The sequence below is a fragment of the Oncorhynchus tshawytscha genome, linkage group LG09 (assembly GCF_018296145.1).
Source record: "Oncorhynchus tshawytscha isolate Ot180627B linkage group LG09, Otsh_v2.0, whole genome shotgun sequence".
Classification (NCBI taxonomy): domain Eukaryota; kingdom Metazoa; phylum Chordata; class Actinopteri; order Salmoniformes; family Salmonidae; genus Oncorhynchus; species Oncorhynchus tshawytscha.
In genome coordinates, this window is record NC_056437.1 from 66,804,178 (window position 1) to 66,823,341 (window position 19,164).

Consider the following 19,164-nt stretch of genomic DNA (forward strand, 5'->3'; position numbering starts at 1 on the left):
TAGATTGCCAGTGTAACAAGCCAGGGTGCACCAGACATTTTAACATTTTAGTCATTTAGCAGACGCTCTTATCCAGAGCGACTTACAGTAGTGAGCACATACATTTTCATACTGGTCCCTTATGGGAATCAAACCCACAACCCTGGCATTGCAAGTGCCATGCTCAACCAAGTGAGGCACACGGGACTTAATTAAAGTCCTCTCAAACACAAACATCAAGAAAAAGGATCTGAAGACTATTGTTTTCCCCTCTCAACTTGACTTCCAGTTACAATGTATGCAGCTCACTCATCACCTAAAAAATATATGTTCAACCCCTATGTAGGTATAGTAGGCAGTGCACTGCATAGGTAAATGGAACATGACAAAGTAGCACTTGACAAAAAAAGCACCACTTGTATTTGTTGGTCTTTTAGAAGTCTGTAAGAGTTTTATCTTTTTACAAAATGAAGAAGAGAAAACAAAATGGGAAAAAAATCAAACACTTCGCAATTCTCTTGGAGAACGCCCTGTTGTGTGTGTGTGTGCACGTTTCACATGGGCTGGCACACAATCTCTAACGCCACACAATACTGCTGTCTTCTTGGCCTTCAGTGAGAAAAGGGAGGGATGGAGAGAGGGAACGGGAAGGCAAGAGAAGGGGGAGTCTAACTAGACCTGGGTTCCAATAGTATTTATTTTCTTTCAAATACTTTAGCTGCACTTGTTTCAACTTGCCTGGTGCAACAGAACAGTCCCAAAAGTGCAAACCCTGCTTATCTGGAGCTCCTGGCAGGATAAACCAAAATGCTCAAAGTATTCGAAAGGAAGAAAATACAATTTGAGCCCAAGTTTGTCTCTAGCATAAAATTAATGTAATTTTAAATACATCAGTGAAGAGGGGGAACAGAGGGACAGAGCAGAGATGGGGTAACATTTAGGGGTGTGGTGCAGCAGTACTGCGCGTCTGCCTGACATGCCTAGTCCATCTCCTCAGCTGTCTTGTGCGTCACATCAGCCTTCAATCTTTTCCTCCCTCCACAAGTCTCCTCAATCCTTTCCCTTTACAGTTTGGTTGCCGAGGGCAGCGGGTTGCTCGGGGCAGCTGTTGGCACGGCAATTCAGGAAGGCAGCCTCAGGGTTCCTTTGCCCAGCAGGAACTGCAGAACGCGGTCAACCAGCAGGGCAGCGACAAAGTCAACCACCAGGACCTGGGCGATGACTAGCTTGAACTGCAGGGCAGAAAACACATAAGAGGTTCTAATAATTTATACGTCCTTTTGCGCTGGTTTCCCAGACACAGATTAAGCCTAGTCCTGGACTTAAAAGGAGAACTTCAAAACATTTTATTATAAACTTAGTTAATTCATTATAAAGATTAATACATGCTTATAACAAGTTATAAAGCAATACATCAAGACAATCACACAAAATGTGTGTGAAAGTACAGATGTTGGATCTTGATTTGACCAGTTTCATTGCAGGAGGAAAATAATCCTGCAGGAGAAGTTGAATGTTTGAAGCAATATGTAGAATCGCCGCCAGGGGGCAGCTGGAAGCGGTGTTTCTATACAATGCAATAGCGTACCTACAATGTACCTTGGGACTGCAAGGCCACTGTGTGCCAGTTCAAGTAGGCTACAGCGCGTCTTGTGTGGATTCTTATGTGGATTATAAAACATTGACATATTTGTAGGGTGTATATGTACTTTTCGTTAGGGATAATCATTTTATTGTTTTATTATATGTTCAAGGCAAGAAATAGGCAGAACCAATTATTGGTGGCCTCAGTGCCTGTGTGGTCCAGCGTCTACAGCCACTGACCCCAGGACATATATACCAGAGTTGGCATTGGTTCAAATCCATCCCACTTCTCTATGACCACCCCCCAAATCTTTCCAACAATGTTCTCTCGCTTCAATAAAAGCAAAACAAATATAAAAGGCGTGGGATTGCCCCACCTTTAAGAAATAATAAATCATTGGACAAATAACAATTAGATTGTGAGCACAAGTCCAACATAAAAATGATTATAAGTAATACAAGGTATGCTAAATTGACTCATAGAACATGCACTGACCTAGCAAGCAACAATAGACTGGGAAACAAACAGTAGCCTATTATGGGTTTTCACACCTTTCAATATGTGACAATGAATAGGCTAACGGGTAGCCGACAGAACATAGACAAATATAGCCCCACTGGTCTGAAAAACTTGACCGCCCCCTCAAGGAGAAATAGAGAACAGCGGCTTTTCAGTGAACATAACTACTATAAATCACAAGGCTCATTTGAATTCCCTAATGAGCAGTACATTTTTCCGGGACAAAAAAGAGTGATCAGATTAAGGCCCGACATCTGTATAATATATGCTGACCTCTGTTGGTATATCTACAAGAGCAAACTGCTCGTTGAATTCAGGCGAGGACCCTGAGAGAAGGCCCACGATGGCCAGACCTGACAGGGCAATACTCCACAGCAGCGGTTTGTTCTCTCTCAGAGACTCCATGAAAGGATGACCCTAGAAAAATACACAGTATTAGTGGAATACACGTGTATTATTCAATACACGTGTACTGAAGTACTGAAGAGTCTATTCATTGTATAGAAAATGAGCCACGTTTTCAATTAGGTATCCCTTATGTAGGCTTAATGAAGCCTTCATAAGCCCTACATAGAAGCCTCACAAATATTTTATATGCAAAGAAAGACCTTATAAAGGGATCATGAAGGCTTCATTAAACCTAAGATATGGAGGAGGAAGAGCAGTACCTTGTAGTTAATGGCAAAGGTAGCCATCTGCATGGCCATAGACATTATGTACACAGTGCTGTTGATGAGACTGGGCTCAAACTCTTTGTACAGGTCCGCAAACCTCTCCGCCCTAAAAGGTAAAAGGACAACAGACAGAAGATTAAGAGAGGAGATACTTGGACAGGTTGGAAACAAGACCATGTCAATTATTGTAAGGTGAACATGTACGGTTAGTACTGGGTGGGAGCAAATACAGTATCAACAAGTCTGTAGGTATCTATAGTGTGTGTGTGTGTGTGTGTGTGCATGTATGTGTACCTTGGAGGACTTCTGCTCTGTGCTCCTTTGTACAGGTATACCAGACTACAGAAGTGAACAGCAAACTGCAGCAGCACTGTCAGAACAGTGTACAGGTTGAAGATGTTAGGTAAGGGCCGCTCTTTAGACAGAGTCTTCAGGGGCTGGACAGGACAAGAGAAATTAGGATGAAAACTTAAAAAGGGAGCTTTCACATATCCCCTGTATGATCCATTTCCTGGAGCGTTTGGTGCACTGAGCCGCACTATAAAAGCATGTATGACACACAAATTAATCCCGGCTAAAACGTATCCTGGACTTGCATTCTCGCAGGTACAAGTTGCAGACCAGAGTATCAGGAGTCGCGTGGAACGTTTTGCCTGTTGTAAACTAGCAAGCTCGCTAACGTCATGTAGAATGTGCGTCTTGCTAATCGCACCCTGAAAACGGTTATTTTCAGGTCTGGTGAAAGCAAAACTGATGTTGTAGAATTCTCACAAACACTCCAGGAAAACGGACCAGGGCACCAAATTTAAATTGAAAACCCCCTAAGTTGAGTTAAAGCTTAACTTGAAACTAGGGCTACATAATAATATGGATTCCTACCAATCACAACTAGAGTACATGCATGTCATACATGTAGTAAGTACACACAGGTTCTTTCTTAATACTCTTTCCACAATTTCTAATGTTCTTTTCTCCTAAAAAAAATGTCTACGGGAACTGAGGAGAGGATTCAAGGAAAAGTAACGCTTCCCTCTGATGTTTTGAAGAAGCAGGGAGGGAGGCAGGAAGGAGAGGACACAAGGAACTGAAGGAGGAAAAACTATCAAGGGATAGCAGTACTGTGTTTTTACCTCCATGTGACCTCTCACCTTTGACCTGGAGATGAAGAGGAAGCAGCCGGCCAATAGCAGGCCCTGTAGGGTGGCCTGGAAGTCACTGAACTTGACCCCCTCCAGGTAGAGAACAGACTGGCTGTAGGCCAGCACCAGGGCGTTCAGCGCCAAGATCTTAAACATCTGTAGTGTGGTCACCAGCGTACAGCGGCCCTGCTTTATCACGTGGCAGACTGGGGAGGAGAGATGATGAGGAGATGATAATCATGTAGTGAGAGAGAGAGAGCCAGTGAGAGAGAGAGAGAGAGAGAGAGAGTGTGAGTGAGTGAGTGAGTGAGTGAGTGAGTGAGTGAGTGAGTGAGTGAGTGAGTGAGAGAAAGAGAGCTAGCGAGCGTTTGTGTTCATTTGTGTTTGTATACAGTGTGGGTGTAAAAAATGTGTGTTGATTATATGTGTGTTCCTCACTGCACTGTATGGAGGACAATTTGGAGGTGAAGGGGGCAGCAATGGAGGCATCTCCCAGTTTCACTACTTGTATCTGATCTTCTTCCAGCTCCCTTAAGACTTGACTAATCCTCTCCTACAACAGAATAAACACCAAATGGTTAACAACACGCACGTACACACACCCCTCCCTCCCTACACACACACCACACCTTCTGCGCGGCTAGCTGCTCCTCTCTCTGGGCCATGACCCTCTGCCTGGCTGCCCTGGAGGTCAGTTTGACCCCTGAGCTGGTGACCGGAGGTAGGGAGGGTCTGGAGTCGGCTGCTGGGGTCTCCTTCTCTCTGCCCCTCTTCCTCCTCTCAGGCATACGCTCTGGGGCGTTTGCCAACAGAGCCACACCTGATGGGGGGAAAGGTGGAGGGAAGGTTGAGAGAGGGAGAGAGAGAATGGACACAAAATGATTCCCATATAGTGACATTGTTTATGATAAGAGGATGGCATACATTTGCCTACTGAGACAATAAAGGTTGAATTGAAGGTGTCATGGACTAAGACAGGTGTGCGCGTTAACGTTGCTGAATATTGTGCATAGCTTTGAGTGACATGTCGAGTGACCTCACCGATATGGGCGTGTTTGAGTGCTCCGACGTCATTGGTCCCGTCTCCGCACATCAATGTTGTATAGCCCAATCCTTTAAGACTAGTGATTACAAACTCCTGGAACACAATAACAATACACACAGTTAGCACAAAACGACACAGCATAAAACTAGCCTCAAAATGTACCGGCAGTTCTTGAGTGTGTTGGTTGTACACCGAGTGTACAAAATACAAAGAACATCTGCCTAATTTTGAGTTGGACTCGGAAAAGCTTCAATTCGTCAGGGAATGGACTCGAAAGCATTCCACAGGGATGCTGGCCCCTGTTGACTCCAATGCTTCCCAAAGTTGTGTCAAGTTGGCTGGATGTCCTTTGGGCAGTGGACCATTCTTGATACACACAGGAAACTGTTGAGCGTGAAAAACCCAGCAGCGCTGCAGTTCTTGACACAAACCAGTGTGTCTGGCACCTACCCCGTTCCAATGCACTTCAATCTTTTGTCTTGCCCATTCACCCTCTGAATGGCACACATACGCAATCCATGTCTCAATTTTCCTAAGACTTAAAAATCCTTCTTTAACCTGTCTGCTCCCCTTCCTCTAAACTGATTGTAGTGAATTTAACAAGTGACATCAATAAGGGATCCTAGCTTTCACCTGGATTCACCTGGTCAGTCTATGTCATGGAAAGAGCAGGTGTTCATCATGTTTTGTACAATCAGAGTAAATGTAGCCTATTTTTTTTTCATTTGAACCAGGGCCCATAGTGCACTACTTTTGTCAAAAGTAGTGCACTAGAAAAAGAATAGGGTGCCATTTCTGACACTGCTAACGTCTACAAGGAGGCAAGAAGACTGACCTTCTGTTTAGGGCTGACCCGTGCGAACACCTGGACATGGGGCAGGAGGGCATGGAGCAACCGCGTGTCACTGGTCAGTCTGGTTAGCCCCTCCCCCGTCACACACAGATCATACTGATCGACCAGCGAGGGGACGGACGGCGGGGGCAGCGGAACACACACACTGCCGTCTATAGACTCCCACTGCCACTCACCTGGAAGGAACAACGTCACAAGTTACCGTATTATGGAGCATTCTTAAAACAGCGACATACTACACCCGGATTAAATACATATTATGTCAAATAGTCTCAAGTACTTAAGGTGCGCTTGATTTGGTTTTCATTTTATTCCATTGCACTGGGGATCCCATCATTACAACAATCATATGGCTATATCATCAATGCATTAGTCTGTAGGTTAGTCTAGTACAGAACCCTCCAATCATGTTCGTGGAGAGCTACCGTCCTGTCCGTTTTCGCTCCAACCCCAGTTGTAACTAACCGGATTCAGCTTATCAACCAGCCAGTTATTAGAATCAGGTGCACTAGATTAGGGTTGGAGGAAAAACCTACAGGGCGGTTTTCGGTTTAAGCATAAATGGGCTCTTCGTGTGCCCCTACCCTGGTTGGGTCTGGCCTGCAGTACAAGCGTGTGTTCCTTCTGGATGAAGTGGAGCTCTCTGGCCACATGGCACGCTGTCAGAGGGTTGTCACCTGTTATCATCACCACCTGAAGGAGAGATGGAGGAGAGGAGGGTTATATGTGTGTGTGTGTGGTGTGTGCGCGCATTACGGAGTAAGTGCGTGCATGGATGTGCCTGATATTACTGTGATAATTGTAATCTGAACCAAATCTTGATCAGTATCGGTGTGTGTCTTTTCCTGCTAATGAGTCTGTGCGATTGTGTGTGAGCGTGCGTGTGTATTCCGAGACCGCCTCCTCACGTGATGCGACGCCTCCTGGATCTCTTTGATGACAGCCTTGCTGTCAGTCTTCAGGGGACACGAGACGACCATGAAGCCGGCAAACTGCAGGTCACACTCCAGAGCATCACGAGTCACCTCCCGCACCTGTACAGACGGCCACAAGGCACCCAGTCACACAAACAACCAACCCCTGCTGTAAAAGAGAGCCACTCTCATCTAGCCACTTGGCTGAGGTTCACGAAAGCCCTGTAGCTAACGTGGTACTTTATTTATCTCGAAGACCCAGAAGTACCTCACCCGCTCTCTCGGCTGTGCAGCTTGGTTGTTGAGAGTATTGAAATAGCGTGCCACGTTAACTACGAGGCTTTCGGGGAAACTCATCCCCTCACACAGAGCAGGACGACAGATAGGTGAGTCAGACAGGACAAGTAGGTGAGTTAGACAGGACAAGTAGATAATGGATCCAGAGCATCTGGCACCGCCTATCAAACCACGCTCAAAGTCGCTCAGGTCACTGGTTTTGCCAATTCTAACGTTCAATCAAACAGTAACTAATGCCTCGATGCCCGCCTGCCTGCTTTATATAACGGCCCATTTTCGTGAACCGGGTGGTGTACCTAATAAACATTTATTTGATTTAAAAATTATATTACTAACAACAACAACAACATATTTAACACATTTTGACCAAGTGATCCATGGAATAGGTATTGCGTGTGTAATACAGTACAATGTAATATTATTCATCTACAATGTATGTTCTTAACCCTGGGCAACATGGGCCTGGGAGGCTCACAGAGATACTGGTATCCACAGTACTCCACCAACTATCTTTTTCTCAACTCAATATTTATTTTAATCCCCCAAAATGTATTTTTTTTTCTTTTTTCTTAAGTGCATTGTCATTTAAGCTTTAAAACAGCAAAGTTTTCTCTCTGCCCCATGGAAAAATGCGCTGCCCCATGGAAAAATGTGTCGAGTTGCAGGATATTAGTGTTAAAGCTGCAACAACAACAATTATCTCTGCCACATGACAAAATGTGCAGAACTGCAGGAAATGTTCTCTCCGATGCCAAGAGGCGGGTCTTCCGGGGCCCAAGACTTCGTCCAGCCATGCACTGCCAAAGTCATAGTAAAACTCATTGTATGCTAGTTTTTTATTTATTTTATCTCACAAGTTGTGATCTGATTATGAGGGGGTCCTTGATGAATTTGCTATCACGAAAGGGATCCCCGGCTGCAAAAAGTTTGAGAAAGATAGGACAGGTAGGTGAGTTGGACAGGACAGGTAGAGTTACCTGTTGGTGGCTGAGGTGTCCGATCTCTCTGTAGCCCAAGGCCAGAACCCTGGCCCCTTCTCGGGACATCTCCCTGTGCACCTGGTCATAGCTGTCTGGGCACTCTGAGAACTACAGAAACAAACAAATGGCTAGAACAACGGTAATGACTGCAGCAATGGCGTATTCACTCAACACTGAGACGGTGTACTTGTACGTGAAGTGTGGTACAGTAGACATGTATTATAGTAGACATGTAATTACTTTGACCATAAAGACATATTCAATTATACATTCAAATGTCAGTGGTTCTATTTCATTCTATGATATTAACCATGTCCCTGAGTGTCTCTGGAGCTCCTTTGACAGTGGAGACATAGCAGAGGTCAGCGGAGCCCAGTTTCTCATAGGAGGCGAGGACGGACATCCTCTTCAGAGCACTGGCAAAGTGGAACCGCTGGTGGATCTTCAGGCCTGGGGTCTTTATACCACGAGCAAACACCTTTTCATCTACACAACACAGAGAGGGACAGAAGGGTAGATATGATGTAAACACAGAGACACACACACATTCTCTACTGGTGTACAAAGAGGAGACAGAGCAAAAGTCCTGAGGTACACGGGCGCACGCACACACACACGCGTGTGCACACACACACACACACAACCTTTAGTGAGGGTCCAGTCAGCAGCAGTGAGCATGGCCTTCTCCAGAGGGTCGCCTACCAGCTGTCCATCGTCAAGGGTAACCAGTGAGTGACAGGTAGCAATCACCCGATGCGTTTCCACTGGGATCTCTGACACGGGAGTCACTTCTTTCCCTTCTCTGGAGGAGTTTAGAAAATGTTTACAAACAAATGTAAAAAATGTACTTCATATTCTTCCAAAGATTTTAATATGATTAAATAAACGCTCAAAACATGTGTGTTGCTCTTTACGTGTCACTCCTCAATATGACAAGATTCACAGTATGACACCAGCGCATAAGGGCATTGGTAGACACTTTACTTAACCCAGACCACTACGATGCATTACGATACCGTTAGGAAGCCTTTGAAAATGTTTTAATATTATCAGGTCCAGTCAATCTTTGTAAAAAATTGCAACAAAGAAATGTATCATACTGAAAAATGTAAAAGCGAGTGTACCTGAGGCCAGCGACCCCCCGCACCACCAGATGGTCGCTGGTCAAGGTGCCCGTCTTGTCAAAGCAGCACACCTCCACCTTGCCTGCAAACGGGATCCTGAAGGGCTCAGTGCAGAACACATCTACGAAAGGGAGAAGAAATAAAGGGGTGAGTCAAATAGCAGAACAGCGAGCAGGACTAACATCATTAAGTACAACAAACATTACTATTCCACTTTCAGAACCACTTTCACAACACATACCACCGCATACCACCCCAACCCCAACACACACACACACACACAGTTGACTCACAGAGCTTGGCCAGAGCGATGAGGGATGTGTTGACTGCCAGAGACAATTCTATAGGAAGCTCAGGTGGAACCACAGAGGTCAGGATGAGAGTACACTCCAGGAACAACTTATACCGGTTCCTGCTAGGGTCCTTAGTTCCTGCAGGGGAGAGAACACACAGAGACAGTTACACACCTATAAGTAGTAGTTACTCACACAGAGAAAGCTATGCAGCATGTTCATTTATAAAATGTTTGCACACATGCCTGTAAGTTGCTTTGGATAAAAGCATTTGCTAAAATGTCATATATTGTTATTATTAGTAATAATATATACAGTTATACTGCATTAGGTCAGGAAAAACCTGCTGCTCTCTACTGACCTCAGGGCCTATTTTGACAACTTGTTTTCTTATGTTTTATAAAGGAGGAATGTGTGTTTAAGTCGTGTGTTTTTTGTTTTTATGAATAAGGTCCTTTGGCAAGACTGTCAAAATGTTCATACATGTCTTGGTGAGTAAAAAAAAAAAAAAATCACCTTAAATTCTGTCTTGGCTAAGATATAAACAAACTGTATAATGGAGAAATGTTCTAAGTAGGACCAACTGTACTTCTGCCTCTGCATTGCTTGTTCCATGTGGTTTTAAGACTGGGTACCTGTGAAGAACTTTGGGACAACCGCTGACGTAAAAAGTGCTTTGTAAAATCCATTTGATTGATTGATTGATTGAATTGCGTTGTTCACTGATTTACTCACCTTCCACCCACACATATCCAGCAGCAGCGATGGCGAACACCAGGAGGAAGAGGATGAAGATGAATGTTTCTAAGTTGTTGGCTGTCACCCTCTTCACTCCAAACAAGATGGTCCTCAGCAGTTTACCCTGTAGACAGGCATGGTCAACAACACCAGGGTTGTATTCATTAGTGAACACCGTAGCAAAACATTTTGCAACAGAAAATGAATACAAGTGGTTCTTATTGGAAAAGTTCGGTAGTCAAGAGCAGCAGCCCCTCACCTGAGAGGTATAGAATCCGGTTCTCAACACATAAGCCACACAGCCATTGTCCACAGCTGCAGAAAAATGTAAAAGAAAAACAAACTATTACGATTTGCTCTAAGTAAGACAAGATAGATACAATCACTGAGGGCAGATTCAATCCATCTATTCTGAGGCCGAAGGAGATGACAAAATGTGTCTAAAAATTTAGATTTTTTTTATATTGATAAGCGATAACAACATTTAGATTGAAAGCACAATACAATTAGAATTGTTCATCTCAAAGTGAAAAAAAGAGCTGGACATTTCTGCCTTACGACAAGTGAATAATACACGGCATAGTAGGTAGGAACTGACGTTTGAGTCCTACAGTGGCACGGAGCGGGGGGCTGTGCTGCACCACCTTGGTCCCACCAGAGATTATGTGGAGGCGGGCGTCACCCTGAAGGTCCAGTACCCTCTCTGGGTCCAGATCCTCCACTGGCTCCTAAACACACAACATGGTTGAACTTCAAGTTAAAACACTCCTTTTAAGGATTAATGGAGCCTATGATTTCTAAGCATAGGATTTTGATAAAATGCATTTGTGAAGCATCTATGATATTCTACGCTTCTCTTTGTGAATGATCTATAGTAACATTCCCATTGTGTTGACAATCTACAGTGATCATCATTGAGATGTTTCTACAACTTAGTTTGAGTCAATTGATAGGACATGATTTGGAAAGGCACACACACCTGTCTATATAAAAGGTCCCACGGTTGACAGTGCATGTCAGAGCAAAAACCAAGCCATGTTGTCGAAGGAATTGTCCATAGACATCAGAGACAGGATTGTGTCGAGGCACCGATTTGGAGAAGGGTACCAAAACATTTCTGCAGCATTGAAGGTCCCCAAGAACACAGTGGCCTCCATCATTATTAAATGGAAGAAGTTTGGAACCACAAATACTCGTCCTATAGCTGGCCGCCCGGCCAAACTGAGCAATCGGGGTAGAATGGCCTTGGTCAGGGAGGTGACCAAGAACCCAATGGTCACTCTGACAGAGCTCCAGAGATCCTCTATGGAGATGGGAGAAACTGAAACGTCACGTCTGAAGGAAACCTGGCACCATCCCTACAGTGAAGCATGGTGGTGGCAGCATCATGCTGTGGGGATGTTTTTCAGCGGCAGGGACTGGGAGACTAGTCAGGATCGAGGGAAAGATGAACGGAGCAAAGTACAGAGAGATCCTTGATGAAAACCTGCTCCAGAGCGCTCAGGACCTCAGACTGGGGTGAAGGTTCACCTTCCAACAGGACAACGATTCTATACACACTGCCAAGTCAACGCAGGAGTGGCCTCGGGACAAGTCTCTGGATGTCATTGAGTGGCTCAGCAAGAGCCCGGACTTGAACCCAATCAAACATCTCTGGAGAGACCTGAAAATAGCTGTGCAGCAACGCTCCCCATTCATCCTGACAGAGCTTGAGAGGATCAGCAGAGAAGAATGGGAGAAAATCCCCAAATAGAGGTGTGCCAAGCTTGTAGAATCATAACCAAGAAGACTTGATGCTGTAATAGCTGCCAAAAGGTGCTTCAACAAAGTACTGAGTAAAGGGTCTGAATACTTATGTAAATGGGATATTCAATTTTAGAATGAGGCTGTAACGCAACAAAATTTTGAAAAGGTCAAGTGGTCTGAATACTTTCCGAAGGCACTGTATATTGTCCAGATAGACTGCATTATTTTGCATGGATGTTATCTCGTCTAGTATAGCACAGGCTTCCCGTCTGTCTGACCTTCATCTGAGGAACGGACTCTCCCGTCAGCATGGCCTCGTCCACGATGCAGCGCCCTCTCAGCAGCAGCACGTCACATGGAACCAAGTTCTCCTGGGGCGAGCGGCCTGGGGGGGGGAAGAGAAAGACATATATACTGTGCCAAACCAACGTCAGAATGCTGTTCATTGACTACAGCTCAGAACCATAGAATTCTCAAAGCTCATCACTAAGCTAAGGTCCCTGGACTACACCTACCTCTGCAACTGGATCCTGCACTTCCTGACGGGCCGCCCCCAGGTGGTGAGGGTAAGCGACAACACATCTGCCACGCTGACCCTCAACATGGGGGCCCCTCAGGGGTGCATGCTTAGTCCCCTTATGTACTGCCTGTTCACCCATTAAGTTTGCCGACGACACGAAGGGTGGTATGCTTGATCACCGACGATGATGAAACAGACTACAGGGAGGTTAGAGACCTGGTAGTGTGGTGCCAGGACAACAATCTCTCAGTAAATGTCAGTAAGACAAAAGGAGTGGACTACATAAACGGAGGGCCAAGCATGCCCCCATTCACATCGATGAGGCTGTAGTAGAGCGTGTCGAGAGTTCCTCTCTGTCCACATCACTAAGGATCTATCATGGTCCAAACACACCAACATAGTCGTGAAGAGGGCACGACAATGCCTCAGAAGGCTGAAAAGATTTGGCATGGGCCCTCAGATCCTCAAAAGGTTTGACAGCTGCACGATCGAGAGCATCTTGACTGGCTGCATCACTTCTTGGTATGGCAACTGCTTGGCATCAGACTGCAAGGCGCAACAGAGGGTAGTGCGTATGTCCCAATACATCACTGGGGCCAAGCTCCCTGCCAACCAGGACCTCTATATCAGGCGTTGTCAGAGGAAGGCCCAAAAAATGGTCAAAGATTTAAGCCATAGACTGTTCTCTCTGCAACCGCACAGCAAGCAGTACCAATGCACCAAGTCTATAAATAACAGGACCCTGGACAGCTTCACCTCCCAAACCATGACTTCTGAACAAGAATGTTACAGCTAATCAAATGGCTAGCCAGACTACTTGCATTGACCCTTTTTTTGCACCAACTCTCTTGCACGGACTCTACCCACACATTCACCACACCACATACTTAAACCTCAACACACACACACACAACATATGCTCAAACACACATACTTTCAAACTCACCACTTACACTATCGGTCAAAAGTTAAACAATTACTCAATCAAGTGTTTTTCTTTATTTTTTACAATTTTCTACAATGTAGATAGTGAAGACATAACAACTATGAAATAACACACATGGGATCATGTGGTAACCAAAAAATTGTTAAACAAATCAAAATATATTTGAGATTCTTCAAAGTAGCCACCCTTTGCCTTGATGACAGCTTTGCACACTCTTGGCATTCTCTCAGCCAGCTTCACCTGGAATGCTTTTCCAACAGTCTTGAAGGAGTTCCCACAAATGCTAAGAACTTGTTGGCTGCTTTTCCTTCACTCTGCGGTCCAACTCATCCCAAACCATCTCAATTTGGTTGAGGTTGGGGGACTGTGGAGGCCAGGTCATCTGATGAAGCACTCCATCACTCTCCTTCTTGGTAAAATATCCCTTACACAGCCTGGAGGTATGTTGGGTCATTATCCTGTTTATTAAAAACAAATGATAGTCCCACTAAGCCCAAACCAGATGGGATGACGTATCGCTACAGAATGATGTGGTAGCCAACTAGCCATGCTGGTTAAGTGTGCCTTGAATTCTAAATAAATCCCCAACAGTGTCACCAGCAAAGCACCCCTAGACCATCACACCTCCTCCTCCATGCTTCATGGTGGGAAATACACAAGCGGAAATCATCCGTTCACCCACACCACGTCTCACAAAGACACGGCAGTTGGACCCAAAAATCTCACATTTGGACTCCAGACAAAAGGACAAATTTCCACCGTGTTTCATGGCCCAAGCAAGTCTCTTCTTATTAGTGTCCTTTAGTAGTGTTTTCATTGCAGCAATTCGACCATGAAGGCCTTACTCACCCAGTCTCCTCTGAACAGTTTATGTTGAGATGTGTCTGTTACTTGAACTCTGTGAAGCATTTATTTGGGCTGTCATTTCTGAGGCTGGTGACTCTAATGAACGTGTCCTCTGCAGCAGAGGTCATTCTGGATCTTCCTGTGGCGGTCCTCGTAAGAGCCAGTTTCATCATAGCGCTTGATGGTTTTTGAGACCGCACTGGAAGAAACTTTCAAAGTTTTTGAAATGTTCCGTATTGACTGACCTTCAAGTCATAAAGTAATAATGGACTGTTGTTTCTCTTTGCTTATTCGAGCTGTTCTGACCATATGGACTTGGTCTTTTACCAAATGGGGTATACAGAAGATAGCCCTCTCTACCTTGTCACAGCACAACTGATAGGCTCAAAAGCATTAAGAAGGAAAGTCATTCCACAAATGAACTTCTAACAAGGCACACCTGTTAATTGAAATGCATTCCAGGTGACTACCTCATGAAGTTGTTTGAGAGAATGCCAAGAGTGTGCAGAGCTGTCATCAAAGCAAAGGGTGGCTATTTGAAGAATCTCAAATATATTTTGATTTGTTTAACACTTTTTTGGTTACTACATGATTCTATGTGTTATTTCATAATTTTGATGTCTTCACTATTATTCTACAATGTAGAAAATAGTAAAAAAGAAAAGAAAAAATCTTGAATGAGTAGGTGTTCTAAAATGTTTGACCGGTAGTGTACGCTGCTGCTACTACTACTGTCTATTATCTATCTTGTTGCCTAGTCACTTTACCCCTACTTACAATACATTCGGAAAGTTTCCAGACCGCTTTCCATTTTCCACATTTTGTTACATTACAGCCTTCTTCTAAAATTGATTTTTTATTTTTTTAAATTAAATCCTCTGATGAGTTCTGACTATAAACTTGAAATATTGTTCATTATCAGGTATCCTATTGAAATATTGGAGTGCCATAGTCTAGTTTCTACACCAGAAGTTAATGGTTATCTGTAAGCTTGAAATGTATTGAGTAAAGGAAGGGCTATCACATGTGGAAGGCACTGAAAAGGGTGGAGAGATGTGGTTTAGTGAGGAAGGGGGCCGAGGTCAGGTCGCATTAAGGGAGAAGGAACAGTTTATGGCCCGCAACACGTGCTGCGCATGAGCTGGCTTCGGTTGCCAGCTGGATGGTGTTTCCTCAGACAAATTGGTGCTCCTGGCTTCCAGGTTAAACAAGCAGTGTGTAAAGAAGCAGAGCGGCTTGGCAGGGTCGTGTTTTTGGAGAACGCATGGCTCTCGACCTTCGCCTCTCCCAAGTCCGTAGGGGAGTTGCAGCGATGGGACAAGACTAACTACCAATTGGAAATCACAAAATTGGGGAGAAAAAGGGTTAAAAGAACAAAAAATAATCATATATATATATATTTTTTAATCTGCATTGTTGGAAATGGACCTGTAAGTAAGAATTTGATTCTTAGTCAACACCTGTTGTCTACGACGCATGTGAAAAATAAAACTTCATTTGATTTTGACTGGCTGTGGACAGAGGAAATACGGAACTAAATTCTCCTGGGGTGAGCATCCTGGGGGGAAGACAAAGATATACGCACACTGTGTCAAACTGGCTGGGGCTCTATCTCTTCTCCTCAACAGTATTCGAGGACAAAGTCCAAGGTCCCTCCCCTTATTCTCCAATGTATTTTAAAAAGGAGGCGAGGATATAAGATGCGTGAAATTGAGGAAAGATGATTTGAGAAAGAGCCTGGTTCTAGATGAAGAAAATACTCCTGAATGGGAAGGGTTAACAGACAGGAACCTTACCTATTGAGACAATGTCCCCAGGGACTAGTTCATCACTGGACACAGGCCTCCACTTCCTGTTGCGGTAAACCTGTTGGGAAACATGGGCACAAACGTGTAAATATCAGGGCCCTGTTCAGTAGGGAGAAAGTTTTTTTGACACCGAGTAAAACAGGGAGGTACTAGCTACACTTGTTCAATAATAAGAACACACAAAGATTTTCCGTTTCAAATTTTTTTACAGTGTTCCCTACTGAACACAACACGGACAGATCTATATAAATCCAGATCAAATCGATCATTTGGTTAATGCAGCATTTCCAAAACTAGGGGTCACAAAACTCTGACAGGGGTAGAAAGGTAGCCTGTCGGGTTAGGAGCGTGGGGCCAGTAACCGAAAGGTTGAAACCGAAAGGTTGCTGGATCGAAACCCAGAGCTGACAAGGTAAAAATCTGTCGTTCCGCCCCTGAACAAGGCAGTTAACTCACTGTTTCCCGGGCGCCATTGACGTGGATGTCGATTAAGGCAGCCCCGTGCACCTCTTGGATTCAGAGGGGTTGGGTTAAATGCGGAAGACACATTTCAGTTGAATGCTTTCAGTTGTACAACTGACTAGGTATCCCCCTTTCTATTTACACCAATTGTAGCTCTAACTTTGGAACGACATAAGCTATACGCTATTTATTTTGACCCTATTCCTGCCAGCTAAGACTCTCAGGAACAAGGATGTGTCTTCTGTTTCCCTCTACCACGCACACAAGAATAATTCGTTAGAATCGAGTAGATAGAACCAGGCACCAAATCACACTGTGGGGAAAAGAATATCATAATTGAAAGCAATGATGGTGTTCTTTTCGACACAGAAGATCATACACAATTATTAGCCGATGATTTTCTGAACTTCCCAATACCTTTCTGATGCATTTCAGTCACTTCAAACCATACATCCTTCTGATTGAAGAACTGCCATACTGATTTGCCATAGACACAAATAAAAAAGTTAAGATTGGCTGTTGATTACATTACCTTTTTATTTTTTTATTTTACACATGGTGGGGTTGCAAAAAATGTTTGATAATCAAATTGGGCCATAGACCAAAAAAAAACTGGGAACCCCTGGGTAAATGAGCCTGATGCTAGTATATAGTGGGAGTCAGGGCCTTCATTCTACAACTATAATAACAAGGCTCTGGTGACAATTTGATGATCTGCACTTGAGCAAGAAGAACATGCGCCTTTGCTTGTATCGTATCAGCAAATATCAAAACGACATAATCATTTGGATAAAGAAACAGTAGTTCACCTGGATCATGTAGGGTTTGTTCCCCATGCGTCGTATCTCAGACATGTTCCTCATCTGCTGTTGTACCAGAGAGGCTTCGAAGGCCACCAGCATGAAGAGAGTGAACACGCTGTAGTACCAGTACTCATCCAGACACCACAGACCCACACAGAACACCTGAGGAGGGGGGAGAGAGAGCATCCATCTGTACAAATGTTGAGCCAAGCGGTACTGTGCTGGCCTGGTTGATGCATCGGCCATCCACCATAGTTGCTAGAACGGTATTGGAAAGGACCACGTGAAAAGAAAATATCAGAGCTAGTGGAGTATGTTTCAGGTCAGCAAGATAGTATGAAAAGGGTATTAACTATTGAGTCAATTCTATCCCCACATGCCCTTAAAGAGATCAATATAGAAAAGGGAAGAAAGAGACTAGAGAGGGATTTTGCTACGTGTCACATTACTACTTGACAAAACAACACGCATGTGCACACACACACCTGGAAGACAAAGAAGGGAGCGGTGGCTCTCTCCCTGAAGAGCTCCAGGAAGTCCGGCACCACCATCTCAGCGCGGTTGGTCCCATAGCGCTTCTCGGCGGCATGCAGGTCTGTCTCCTCCTGGTAGCCTCGCCAGGCCTGGAAGAAGCCCATTGGCTGTCGGACGGGGAACGACACGGGGACGAAACACTTCCTCTCCTTACTGTCGAAGATGTAGCAGATCTTCTGGAACTCAAAGGAAAGGATTCCCTCGCCGTTCTCATCCTGAAGAGAGAGCGATAGAGAGTGAGTACATGAATTAAAACACACACACACACAAAAATATGCCATCCAAAAAGCAGTGTAACTGACTAATAGAGATGTTAAGAGAGGACCATTCTGACACCATGCATTTCCCACAAGTTGTAACCAGTATACCTGAGTCATGTACAGCAGGGCACACCGTAGCAAAACAATTTGCAACAGTTACAAATGTTTTCTCCCCATTGAACACAACCATTGTTTAAGTAAACAAGGTGTGAGACAGGGGAACAAGGCAAACTTACCCGGTCTCTCTGCAGTGGTACCAGCTCAGCAGAACCATTGTTGGGGGTGGGTATAACCTTAGCCAGGGTGGCCTTGTGTGGGTCTGGCTCCTGTTAATACACATCGATTCACAGCATGTGAGCAATTCATATACTCTGACAGACACAGCCATATAATCAGGTCCAAACTTTCTGAACAAGAAACACAAATATATTACACATCATTTGAAAATGTCCTTGTGTAGAGCATAAAATAATGCTGACTAGAGTGATCAAAAGTTAAATTGGGCAGTGTTGGTTCACAATCTCCAACAGCTAATTCCAAAACAACCGCAGACGATCCATCCACTTTACCTTTGCGCAGGTGAGCAAACAGTGCGCGTGCACGGACCAATAACCGGAGAGCGCTGTGAGGACGTGAGCGATCCCGATGGCGGCGAGAGCTAGTAGGCCTGCTTCTGGGTACTCGGAAGTACCGTATACTACGAGCCACAAGTACAACCAGCCAGGGTACAGCACGGCTAAAAAAGGTAGAACCGTGCCGTGGAATAGCCGGGGCCTGCGCCGGTACATTGACACCGAGCTAACGTTCTCGTCATCAGTTTCGGCGCTGTCATGCTGGCTGTGGTTGTTCATAGAGGGGGCCATTTGCAGGTCCCCCGATCCCCGATTCCCGTCCCCCGCAACCACATCCCCCTGTTTCATATTCCTCTGTTTCGTAGCCCCGTTAATTTTCGTCCCTCTCTCTCCGGGCCCTCTCTTTCCTCCACCTCCCCCTAGTTATTATTGTCTCTGGTAAGGCAGTTCAATCTAGTTGTTTTAGTCCGGTGTCAGGTCCAGTTTTCTGTATCGGCTCGTTCTCACACAGCTGCTTCCGCGTACGC

The 19,164-nt window shown here is 44.8% G+C and overlaps 1 protein-coding gene across 1 annotated transcript; it reads right to left on the reverse strand.

Moving 5' to 3' along the window:
- Positions 1 to 168: 168 nt before the first annotated feature.
- atp13a1 (ATPase 13A1) lies at positions 169 to 19,149 on the reverse strand. The gene is made up of 25 exons (XM_024432808.2): positions 18,635 to 19,149; positions 18,302 to 18,391; positions 17,757 to 18,020; positions 17,278 to 17,433; positions 15,995 to 16,064; positions 12,165 to 12,271; positions 10,739 to 10,868; positions 10,400 to 10,455; positions 10,138 to 10,264; positions 9,403 to 9,540; positions 9,110 to 9,230; positions 8,630 to 8,787; positions 8,296 to 8,471; positions 7,983 to 8,093; positions 6,703 to 6,828; positions 6,379 to 6,487; positions 5,777 to 5,970; positions 4,938 to 5,034; positions 4,526 to 4,716; positions 4,335 to 4,449; positions 3,906 to 4,102; positions 3,052 to 3,194; positions 2,752 to 2,863; positions 2,357 to 2,500; positions 169 to 1,211 (listed from the first exon to the last, which is right to left on the reverse strand). Exons 1-25 carry the CDS (start codon positions 18,983 to 18,985, stop codon positions 1,101 to 1,103), a joined length of 3,594 nt encoding a protein of 1,197 aa, XP_024288576.1. The 5' UTR covers positions 18,986 to 19,149; the 3' UTR covers positions 169 to 1,100.
- Positions 19,150 to 19,164: the final 15 nt, after the last annotated feature.

Bases quoted from the DNA above. Each gene is read 5' to 3' on its own strand.
- atp13a1 (XM_024432808.2), bottom strand. From the start codon at position 18,985: ATGAAACAGGGGGATGTGGTTGCGGGGGACGGGAATCGGGGATCGGGG. The intron at 10,456-10,738 runs GTCAGTTCCTAC...ATTTTTCTGCAG, and splicing joins TGCCACTGTAGGACTCAAAC to CTGTGGACAATGGCTGTGTG. The intron at 10,265-10,399 runs GTGAGGGGCTGC...GCCTGTCTACAG, and splicing joins CCGGATTCTATACCTCTCAG to GGTAAACTGCTGAGGACCAT.